We start from the raw sequence: 12256 nt of genomic DNA, 5'->3' as shown, positions 1-12256 counted from the left end.
TCCCCGGGGATCTGTCATCCAGGTGACCAGGACACGGCCATCGCTATTGGATCCAGTTCCTGGGGGTGGACCAGTGTGGGAGGAACACCTGAATGGGGGGTCCTTGGGGAGTATAGCGGGAACACAGACTGGTGAGATGCGGTATTCCCCCTCTCATAATCCCTCTTCCCTATCCTACTACATAGGACACTCGAGCTCTGTACCTCCCCCCCTTGTTTAATATGAACACTGTTGCACACCACGAAAGACGACGTACAAACACCAGAGCTGTTTATCTGACATGTCCCAACATAAGGGTCAGGCAAAGTCAGGCAATTGACCAGGATCACACACACCTGATGGGCCTTTCCCTTCCCCACAGGGATAAAAGGTGGAGCACGAGAGCACCCTACGAGCAAGCTAGACCGCATGACTAGAGGGCTATCCAAGCACAACAGTTCAAGAGGAGGAGAAAGGTGGCGAGAAACGAATGGGTGACAAGGAGATTAGCAACCTTGTCCTTTCTGACCCAGACCCACAAAGCCTCTGTGCACCGAATCATAAGAACGGAAACAATAGCCAGAGCGTGTTGCAGCAGATGTCAACGGTACACGGAGCATGCCTACGCTGATAAGCAGGACAGAGAAAGGCACCTGCTACCGAAAGCCAAGCAGTTAATCACAGCCGGGAGAGTGGAGAGCCGATAAGAAACCAAACTGTGATGATCAAAAGTAGTGAATGGTTAATTGAGAAAAATACAAAGAACTGTTGATACGAGAGGGGAAAGCCAGCAACAGAAAAGTCAGGTACCACGTGGGTGCTCACTCAGGAAACTCAGGACGGATTGTCCTATTGTTGAAACTACCGATACCAGAAGGCCTCGGGAAAGGTGAGAAAGGGGTTCAAGTGGTTATACAAGGGTCTAGCAAAATCCTCTGTGCAGTCGAAAGTGTTTGACCGGCAGATGAAGGTAAAGCTAAGGGAAGTGAATCCCGCTCTGTGTGAATGACAAGAGTTGGCAAGAATCAACCTGATGGAGGGATGCCGATGGAAAGCAGGCAAAGCCTGAAGTCTCAATGAACAGTGTGTTGACAAAAGTGAACCCGACAGATGGATGTCCATAATGAATGGTTTAAAAGGACATTAAGATTCGTGAATGTACAGATGAGATTGTGTTGAGAAGCCGTAGTGAACCCGACGGAGGGAGGCTATGTGAGAAGGATCTTAGCCCGGAAGAGGGGGAACCAGGGGTGAAAAACCATCACCCAACGACATGTGAATATGACAAATGAAATATTTTCAATACAAGCCATAGTGAACCCGACAGAGGGAGGCTGACCTTCAAGAGGGGTCTGAGCCCGAAAGAGTGGGACCCAGGGGTGAAGCATTGTCACTCTAAATATAATCAGAAAGGAACTTTTGTTGATAACATTGAATACATCAGGCCTTCGGAAGCAAGAGATGTAAACATTGAAGGTCCTGATATCGCTAGGAGCTTTTTGTGGATCTGAGCGTGGAAGAGGGGGATCCAGGGGTGAGAAGTCGTCACCCAACAAGCATATGGAAAGGAACTTTTTTGTTTATTATTTTGAGACACATTAGGTCCTCGAAGGCAGGATACTTTATTGTAGAAAAGTGACTTAACCACTGTTAGCTGAAAAGCAGAACTGTCGATTCGTGCTGGGAAGCTCGAGCGTGTGCTGTGCTCAGTTATGTTATGTTATGTTATGTTACATTCACTTGTAAAGCGCACGGTCGCCAAGGCATCATGGCGCTGGTGTGGAAGCTGCAAACTGAGTGGAGGCAATATAAACAGAGAGATAAAACAGAGTGGTCTTTAAAGCTTTCCTGAAAGCCAAATGATTAGCAGAGGATTTAAGTGATAATGGAAGAGTATTCCAAAGCTTGGCCGCGGCAATGGAAAAGGCTCTGTCACCAAGTCTTTCTCGGTTAAACCTGGGGACCGTAAGAAGGTTGGTTATAGAGGATCGGAGATTACATTCCGGAATATAACGGGAAAATTTAGATTGAAGAAATTCCGCTCCTAAGCCATGTATTGCCCGGTGGACAATACATAATGACTTGAACTTGACTTGCTGTGCCACTGGAAGCCAATGGAGTCGGTGAAGCACCGGTGAAATATGGGCACCATAAGGGGAGCCAGTGGCCAGACTGGCTGCCAGATTTTGCATACGTTGGAGCCGTTGGAGCAGGCCAGTCGGTTGGGATAAGTACAGGGAATTACAATAGTCCAGCCGTGAGAAGACCAATGCCGCTACCACGGGGGGGGCGCATGGCTTCTAGAATCATAGGCAGGACCCTTTCTAAAACCCTGATCTGATGATGAGCGGACTGACAAACAGCCGGGACCTGGTTTGACATGGAAAGGGAGGCAGAAAGGATAACCCCCAGGTTCTTTACCTTGTTGACAGGACAAGGCAGTGGACCTAGTGAAGTGGGCCCGAAGGCGGGGGTCCATAATGAAGGATTAGGGGGGCAGCCAACCAGCATCACTTCCGTTTTATCGCTGTTGAGCTTGAGCCAGTTTTGGTCCATCCAGGCACCGACCGCTTGAAGGCAGTCATGAAGACAAACTGAGACCACAGATTGATCCTGATCAAGCCGTATCAGGATTTGGGTGTCATCAGCGTAAGAATAACCATGAAGTCCATAGGAGCGAATAAGGCAGACCAGTGCACAAATATAAATGTTGAACAAAATCAGGAGTCTCGCCTTAGCACGTGCACAAAACTTCTTTTTTTTCTCATGAACATTATCCCGCACTCGTTTGTATTTACTTGTAAGGATTGGCAATAGGTTCTTCTTAGTATAGGCCCTTTGTATTTGACAAGTCGCCACTAGGAATCGCTTATTATTATTTGATGGTCATAGCTTGCTCCCGTCTAATAAACACCCTTGAACTGTGATCACTTGTGTCTGTCTTTACTACATGTGTTCCTTACAACCTGCCTAGGTTTACTTCTTACCCAAGTCCCGGTCAGGGTCTCAGCCCCCAATCAGGCTTTCCTTAAAGCCGCCATCCTGGCTTTCCTTAAAGCCCCCAGCCAGGCTTCACGCAGTTCTATTAACACAATGTTCTTAGGGTTGTTACTGGTCACCCTAATTCGTAGGTATCCCCCAGTCATGTTCACATTTGCCCCAGTAACACAGTTCAGTTTGTTTCCTCAGTGTGTCAAAGACTCTTGATTGTACAAGGAGTTTTTCTGGACCCTTGTATGACCACTTTGATCTCTTATGCCTGTCTCTCCTAGGGCCTCTTGGTATTTGTAGTTTCAATAAAGGGGACCAGTCAGAGTGCTTCGAATGAGCGCCCATGTGGTGCTGGACCACTCTGCTGCTTGTCCTTCACTTGTTTTTTTTTAAGTTCAGGTCTCCCTCTGCTAGGTGCGGACCCCCAGGTTCCCCTCTTCCGAGCTCATACCTTCTCACATTGCTTTAAGGGACCCTTCAGTTTTCCCCCAAAAAAGTTTTGGACTTCTAGTCCCAGATTGCATTATAGTATATTTTGCTCCTACTTCAAGCTCCCCAAAACAGCAGTCTGGTGTCTTTGGAAGCTGCAAGAATCTCAATGGGGATGTGTTGAGGTGAGGGCCTCATTGCCTGCCCCTCAGAGACCTGGGCTTTCCTGCTGGCCCAGGGGAGGAGCGCTAGTGTGGCACCTGCAGGAGATCCCAGCTGCTACTAGTTTGGCCTCCTGGAGGTACAGGTCTATTCCCCTCACTACAGCCTCTCATGCATTCAAAGGTCCAGTGTGGTGGTTCCCTCCTCCTCTAGGTCTCCCAGGTTCTCTGCAGCTCAACTGATCTTCCTCTGACGTCTCGACACCTTACAGCATTCCCAGCTCGCTCAAAGTGTGCTTAGTTTGTGAGTAGTTAGAAAATGAGGCAAGATCTTGGCTGGCCTCATTAGTGGGACAGTCAAGTCTTAATATGGCATTGTCGTTCTTCTGTCTCTCAGTGGTGTTGGGAGAAATCTTCATTCTTTCCGCTCCCTTCTTCCTCGACTCAGTGTTTGTAGAGAAAGCCAGTGTGGAGGGATTGTGGGAGTTGTGGTTTTTCTGATTAATTAGGGGAAAACTGTGTATGGTTTTGTGCAAATAAACAGGGTGAGTGTGTGACGGTAAATACATGTGTTGATGTGGTTTTACATAAAGGTTTGGGGTCATAATGGAACTGGTTTGACAATATTTTATTTCAACTGAAGGAATGTCGAGTAGGGGCACATCTGAGACAGGGGGATAGTCCTGCGGTTGTAATACACAAGATGCTAATTGCAATTTCTTTCTCCTAGTTCTCGCACACCTCCTTTCCGAGTTGATGCTTGTTGGAATTAGGGGGGGCGGTAAAGGGACTGGATTTAGAATAACCTTTAAATGTGGAGGAAGTGTTGAAATGGGGGAAATGCAGCATCTCGCCATTGAATGTCTCACCCCTGACCCCAGAGGACCCCTATTTCAGGTGATCCTCTCGCACTTGTCCACCCCCAGGGTCTGGATCCAAAGGGGATGGCCGTGCTCTGGCCACCCGAGACAGAAATCCACAGGGTTCAGACAGTGAGACACCTTCAGGTTTCTCAAGGCTCTCTCCAGAGCTACGATGGTAAACACCCCCAGGATCGCCAGAGCGGTGCACGCTTGGCGCCATGTGTGTTATAACATGAACATTGGATCTGTAAAGTAAAGTCCATTTTGTTTGAAATGTTTAACCGAAAATATTACTTATGATGTGATATTTTTAATCCCAGTTTAATTGCTGCTCATGACATTGTGCCCAAAGATAAGAAATGATCCAATTACATTTTTCGTTCAGGTAGTCTGTCCTGGTGTGCGTTGACTTTAGATGTGTGGCAGGCTGTTCTCAGCCCATGTTCATTTTATTCTTCAACAGAGAGCCTTTTTGTTTTCCCTTGCCAATGGAATTATCGCCCCGATCATTGTATATATGGAAGCAACTGCCGGGAAGCAGAAGAAGACGGGATCTTCATCCTGCACGGCAACAGAGGTGTCTACCATGATGACAAACAGCCGGCCTTTAGAGCTGTATATGAAGCTATAAAAAAGGTAGTAACACATATTATCTTTGTGTATTATCGCTCAAGCATGTAGTGTTTCTTATGGTTCTCTGGGGAAGCATTTTCAAGTTGCAAGCTACCAGCCAGGCATAAGAGCTACTCGCCCCCTGGCATGAGTGCCAGACATGTACTTGCATTCAGAGAGGGAATGATAGCCTGCCAATGCCTAGCTGTGAGGACACTTTTTGTGGCTTGTTAATTGTGCTGTGCAGATTAAAGCAACTGTGCTCCTTTTTTGTTAGAAGGAAGATGGGGCAATCACAATGATGTGGTGCTTTTGTTTGTGCAATTGTATTGAACAGGTTTGGCGGTGAAATCAACATTGTGCATTTTGACACGTTTATAATATGTGAAGAATCCTTTTGCTTAGATTAAAAATGTTTCCATGTAAATATGTGTCACATTAAAGTCTGTCAAACTCGTTAACACAAAGGTCGTTTTTCTGGAAGCATATGTCTTGCCTGAATCTGTCCCTTGTCGATGTTCACTACCGATTCTTCTAAAAGTGGGCCCAGACAACCCTTTATTCTTCCTGGGGCTTTGTGTCTTCAGTAATTGTGTGGGCTGGAGGTAACGTACATACATACATACATACATGTTAAGTCCTTGCCGCTGATAGGGGACAAGCCTGCAGGTTTTAAGTTTGAATCTCACACAACTGACTCTGCCCTTTAGACTCGTTTTTGGAGGTCACTGATTTTCATTGCATTGTAATAACAGCTATTATTACAATGCTTTAACCCTGACATGATTGTTATTAAATATGGCTATTATTATTGGTCACAATCATGTATAACACATTTCAGTTTTAGGTTGTTCCTAAAGTTTAACTCTTCTCTCGCTCCCTCTAGGAACAATCTAGGTGAACCCTAACCTGAATTCCCACAATAGGAATGTTGTCAAGGAAAGGTGGCTTCTAATCGCCAAGGTCTCACTTAGTCCTTTTCTTTCACGGTCTACCTTCTCGCTCTCACTGTCCCTCTGATGGTCTCTTTTCTCCTTCCACTCTCCTGCGCGCGCTGCTTCTGATCCCCCTATCCTCTCCACTACTCTGCCTACTCCACTCCTCTCCCCTCTCTACTCCACTATTATGCCCCTCTCCGCATTACTATGGACCTCTCTCCACACCACTACTCTACACCAAACGTTTACCCACTCACTTTCCCAATAACTCTCCCTCTGTTAGTCTCACTCACCTTGCACAGATTCTCGCACACAAGCATAATGTTTTCCACCAATCAATAACTCACCTTGAACACTCTTTCAGCAATCCTTCTCCATGCTCCTATGCACCATCCTTCCTGCGCCTCGTCTGTTGGTCCTCCTTCTCCTCCCTTGACCTCACCTGAACAACCCACGCTGCCTTGATTGCCATGTCCCTTTTATCCTCCCCTTTCATCAGTACTTTCTCTCAGCTGGTACCACTCACGTTTCCTCCCCACACGTATGTCGCATTTGGTAATGGTGGCCTGCTCATAGTAGAGTCAATTTCAAAATAGTAGGATCAGTCTTAAAGTCTGTCACACATATGCAATCGAGATTGACGGTTTGATGTTTGGATTGCGCCCCAGTCCTACTGTTTTCCGCTGGCAGTTGGGTTGTTCGCTTTCTCCTCCACAACTAGGCTGTCTGGGGAAAAAAACTGCCCAGCATTGTGAATAATCGGTATAAACCTTGGAGTCATCTTCGACTTCTCTCTCTCCTTCCACCCTCACACTTAGAACATTGCCAAGAAGTCCCACTTTCAACTCTTCCTTCTCAAAGGAATTCTCCCTTTTCTCACTTTCTTCCAGAAGCTCAATGTTACCCAAGCCCTGGTTCTCTCTAGACTTGACTACTGCAACAGCCTTCTCCTGAATCTACCTTCTTCAACTCTACGACCCCTCCAGCTAATCCAGAATAGGGCAGCAAGACTTATCCTGGCCTTAAGCCTAGGGACTGTATCTTTCCTGCGCTAAAAACTCTCCACTGGCTCCCGGTTGCTGCACGGATTAAATTCAAATCCCTCTGCATCATCCACAAGGCTGTCTGGGGCGGGGAACTATGCTATCTGCAACTTTCTCTTAATAAATACTCTCCCGCTAGACCTCTAAGGTCCTCTGGCACCAACTCTCTGTGTGTAAAGCGTTTTGTTAAACGGAGGGCCGGAGGCCGATCACTTTCTTCAGCTGGCTGCCTCTTATGGAACAGCCTCTCCCTTCCTCTTTGTCTTGAGCAGGACTTGCTCAAATTCCAGAACATCCTCAAGACTTTCCTTTTCACCTCCTCCTTCCCTTCTTCCCTCCTCTGCTAATCTCACAGTCGCTGTGATTGGCGACAAAGGGCCCTTATGCATCCCTCGGGGTCCTGGCCTCCCACACCCAATTGCCCCAGCCTCTGCCTACCTCGAGGACATGCCTCAGCACCCACCGGCATACTTCCTGTAGGCTTGCAGTATCTACCCAACGCGGCCCCTGGTCGCATAGCACTTACCATACTGTGCACTTCATCCGCTGCTCAGCCACAAGCATGGACATTCCAGCACCTAGCCCCACTCCCTCTTCCCCTTTTCTCGCTGCACTTGCACGTTCTGAAAACTCACAAGGCATAGTAGGTTTGTCTTTACCCTTCACTGTATTTATTGTTTCAATCCCATGTTCCCTCCCAGTTGCAAGACACTGATTTTCTGGGGGAAATAGATTTTTTTAAAAATCTGAAGACCTATCTTTTTAATTAATCTGCTTTTACCTTGCCAGTGAATTTTTATTCATTTTAATCTGCCCTCCTTGCTCGCGACTTCTTTTCATGTTTCTTTGTAATGTTTACTGTCCTGTATCGCCTTCACGCTTTTGGGTCTATGGCCGCGTTATATAAATAAAATAAAGTAAAAATAGAGTGGACCACTTTAGAGACCTCATCCGTTGCCATGGGCAGGAGGGAGGCGAGTGAGGGGGGTGTGAGGAGGGAGGCCAAGGAAGTCAGGGGAGCAGGCGTTGGAGAGGAGTTGGGGGTGGAGGAGAGTGAGGACAGGAGGCGTTGTGCTTTGGATGTGAAGTGGGAGGCGAAGGCAGTGCAGAGAGCTTGCGAAGGTACGAGAGAGGTGGAGACTGTAAGTGGATTGGTAAGTTCCTTGCCGATTTTGAAAAGTTTGGCCGTGTTGTTAGTGGCTCCATAGAGATGCAGGCTTGGATGTGGGTCCACTTCTTGCTGCCGATAGGGAAGAGATATTGGGCTTCATTACGTGTCCATGGGTAACCGTGACAGTAAAACCGTCAGGTAGCCGCCGGACCCGTAATGAATTACTGGCACCTGACTTCCTGGTGCCACCAGGCTATTCCAAGTCTGGTGGCCGGAAAGTCAGGTGCCGGCAATTTTGTTAGTCCACAATCCCATGGCGTCCTAGCACCGGCACCGTTAAGAACGGTGCCGGTGCTCCCGTGAGAAACTGCGAGCGGGTGCCGTCCCGCCTGGCAGGTCTGACACTGGCGGGGCACCCGCCCGCAGAGGTATACTGTGACGGTCCGGGAACACCGGTCAGTTTGTCGGATGATAAGCCCAAGTTCTACCACTTCCGTTCAGCAACTCTGCACTTGCGTTTCAGAGATGCTAGATCGGGACCCATGTATCAGTTACGTCACTTCCGACTCCAGCCCTCTGAAGAGAGGCCGGGATGGGGTCTGTCCGGAGCCATTCCACAGTTACCACCCTGCCCCTGGAACTTTTTCCAAAGCATTGACATCTGTGAAGAGAATACCATATGTGCCCAAAAGAACAAATCCGATTGTTTGTCTCTTCCATACAGTATTTATGGAACTTTTCACTTTAGTTCTCATGCTGCAACCACGATATACGGTGCAGGATACACTGGGATTTACCGTAGCATTCCATTCACGGCAGCTTTAATTGCCTCAATGGCATGCTTCACAACGAAGTTGTTGCAATACGCATGCCTTTGTGAATAACACACATTTTACTTAGGCACAGTCCCTGCTTTGTGTATTAATAATTCTGCAAAACCAAACGCCAATTTAGGAGAAAGCCACGGTACACAGTGCTGGCTCTCCATAGGGCGACCGAGCCCTTTCCGTCACAAACCCAGCACCATGAATTTGTGGGATGGGCTGCACAGAAAATTAGGTCGGATTGAGTGACATATAGTCATCTGTTTGCTAAATTGTGTTTGAAAAAAAACATGTCACAGTCTTTCTACGTACAGGTAGACTCCTTACGTTTATGTAGGGTTTCTTTTTTAAGCTTGTGTAAAACCTGTTGAGTTCATAAAATGCATTAATGTATGCGCAAAATTGCATTGAAGCAGGTTTTCATAGAAGCCTGCCTATTTTTCTAGGCAGCACACAATGCTTTTAATGAAGAATTTCTCGCTGTTAACCTACACAGAAGGCTTGTAAAATGTAGCGACGAGGCACACTGTAATAATATGAGCCATTCTCTTGTATAAAGCCTTCAAAAACCAATACAATATTTTAATGGTTCTTTATTACCAGTTGTCATAAGGATATAAAAATGAAGAAAAGTATTCAAGGGAGTTTGAGACTACATGGCACAAGGGCGCAAAAAGAAAATGTGTTTCCATAAAAATGTGATTTCTTTGTTTCCTCTGAGCGTTGTCAAAAGAAAATAATTTGGAGGAATCCCTTCACTGCCTATTTCTGCAGACAGTATTGGTTTATAAATGTGTTAGCAAAAGCGCATAAACCAAGCCTGATCTCATGACTTTAATGTGTTGAAACTATTATTCCTTTAGGGCTGGTATTAGCTTGTGCTTTGTCTTTTTGTACCAGGACAGTCTTTTTTGGAATGCCATTCGTCTGTTGTGAGCTCAAGCATCTCACTGAAGCGCGTAAATCACCTTTCCTTATTATGTGATCCTAGTGCACCTGCGCCACAGGCCCACCTTCGTCCATACTTATCAGATACTTCCCTCTACATACAGAGACCAGATGGCATTTAAACAAAATAATAAGCAAGAAGAAGTTTGATAACCATGGGCTCGTTTTATACCAATTGTGCCCGCCACCAGCGTCCAACATGCCACGCAATTGCCCTGTTCTGGACTTTTTCCCACCTATGGGGATATCGGGCAAAATATTAGCAGATCCCAGATGAGCCCCCAGCTCATCCCTTATTTTTTGCACACCTTAATTATTTTGTGGCTAAGAAATGTATTTGACCTATTTGCACCCTGATACCGAAGTACCCACATAAGCCACAAGTTGTCAAGTAAGGTAAATTCTGCATTTTACAGTTCTCAGTAGCTGACCCTCACAGGCTACTGTGAGAAACCTGAAGGTGTCTCCCTAACGAGTCCTCGGGGATATGCTATCCAGGGGGCCAGGACACAGCCATCGCTATTGGATCCAGTCCCTGGGGGTGGACCAGTGCGGGAGGATCACCTGGATGGGGGGGTACTCGGAGAGTCGAAGTGGGACACCGACTGGTGAGATGCGGTACTCCCCCCCCCCCCCCCTTCCTCCAACACCTTTTCCCCATCCTAACACATAGGATATTCCGAAACACTACCCCCCTCCTTTTCCCACACAAACACTTTTGCACACCAAGAAAGATAACGGACTAACACCAGAGCCGTTTACTTGACATGCCCCAATACAAGAGTCTGGCAAAGTCAGGCGATTGACTAGAATCACACACACCTGACAGCCCTTTCACTTCCCCACAGGGATAAAAGGTGGATCACGAGAGCACAGTACGAGCAAGAAAGACAGCATGACGACTCAGCTACCTGAGTATGGCAGTTCAAGAGGAGGAGAAAGGTGATGAGAACCGAAATGGTGACAAGGAGAGAAGCAACCTTGGCCTTTCCACCCCAAGCCTGCAAAGCGTCAGCGTCAGTGGAAGGAATCGTAAGACCACGAACTATAGCCAGCATGTGCTGCAGCAGATGTCAACGGTACATGGGGCCCTCCTCCGCTCATAACCAAGCCACAGAGAGACCCTTGCCACTGTGGTACCGGCCTTGACTCCAGAGACAAGGAAAGCCAAGCGGTTCATTAAAGCCGATGAGTCGAGGGGAGATCCGACAAGAATCCGAACTGTGTTGAGCAAAAGTAGCAAACGGCTAATTGAAGAAAGGTACAAAGAACTATTAATACGTGAGGGGAAAACCACCAGGAGAGAAGTCCCGCACCACGTGGGTGCTCACTCAAGAGACTCTGAGCTATTACCGTATTGTTGAAACTACCATTACCAGAAGGCCTTTGGACAGTGCGAGAAAGAGGTCAAAGTGGTCATACAGGGGTCTAGTAAAATTCTCCGTGCAGTCGAAAGTCTTTGACCAGCAGAAGTTGAAAAGCTAAGGGAAGTGAATTCCACATTGTAAGAAAGTAGAAGAAATTGTGTGTAATTGGCAAGAGTGAACCCAACGAAGGGATACCGATGAAAAGGGGCAAAGCCTGAATCCCGATGAACAGTGTGTTGACAATGGTGAACCCGACAGAGGGATGTCCAAGATAAACTATTTAAAAAAACATCAAGGCTTGTGAATGCAACAAGTGAAAGTGTTCTGTGAAAAGCCACAGTGAACCCGACAGAGGGAGGCTGAGATTCAGGAGGGGTCTGCACCTGGAAGAGGGGACCCAGGGGTGAAGAACCTTCACCCTAAATGGCAAAAGGAAGAAACTTTCAATTATGTTATGCTGAACATATAAAGTCATCGGAAGCAAGAGATCTAACTACCAAAGATCCTGATATAGCTAAAAACTTGTTTAGGATCTAAGACCCGGAAGAGGGGTATCCAGAGTTGAAAAGTCATCACCCAAGGTCCATTTACAAAGGAACTTTGATTTGTTAATTTTGAATACATCAGGTCCTTAAAGGCAAGAGACTTTTGAGAGAAAAGAGACTTCATCATCGACGGTCCCGATAGCTGAGAACGGAACTGTTGTCTCGTGCTGGGAAAGCTCGAGCGTATGCTGTGCTCAGGAGTCCCACTTTGTCCCGTGCTCAAAATATGGGGAATGGAGATCCCTGGCTACTCCATCCTGACTTATAATTTGTGAACACTTCTTTCTTTCTTGTGAATCCTATCCCACACTATTTTCTATTTAGCTGTAAGGACTGGCAATAGGTTATTCCTAGTATATGCCCTTTTATTTGACAAGACGCCACTAGGACTGCCTTATTTTTCATTTGATGGTCGTAGCTTGCTCCCATCTCAGCTTTAGGTTTA

The 12256-nt window shown here is 46.8% G+C and overlaps 1 protein-coding gene across 2 annotated transcripts in view; it reads left to right on the top strand.

The window, feature by feature from the left end:
• Positions 1–12256, top strand: part of GXYLT1 (glucoside xylosyltransferase 1) — a 169460-nt gene that overhangs the window by 127800 nt on the left and 29404 nt on the right. For both annotated transcript variants that reach the window (XM_069627989.1, XM_069627990.1), the window contains one exon: positions 4887–5059. In XM_069627989.1, the coding sequence (XP_069484090.1) occupies positions 4887–5059 (173 nt within the window). The remainder of the gene's footprint in view (positions 1–4886; positions 5060–12256) is intronic.

This window comes from Ambystoma mexicanum, chromosome 12 (assembly GCF_040938575.1).
Source record: "Ambystoma mexicanum isolate Mex_15411 chromosome 12, UKY_AmexF1_1, whole genome shotgun sequence".
Lineage (NCBI taxonomy): Eukaryota > Metazoa > Chordata > Amphibia > Caudata > Ambystomatidae > Ambystoma > Ambystoma mexicanum.
This window is presented reverse-complemented; position numbering and strand designations above follow the sequence as displayed.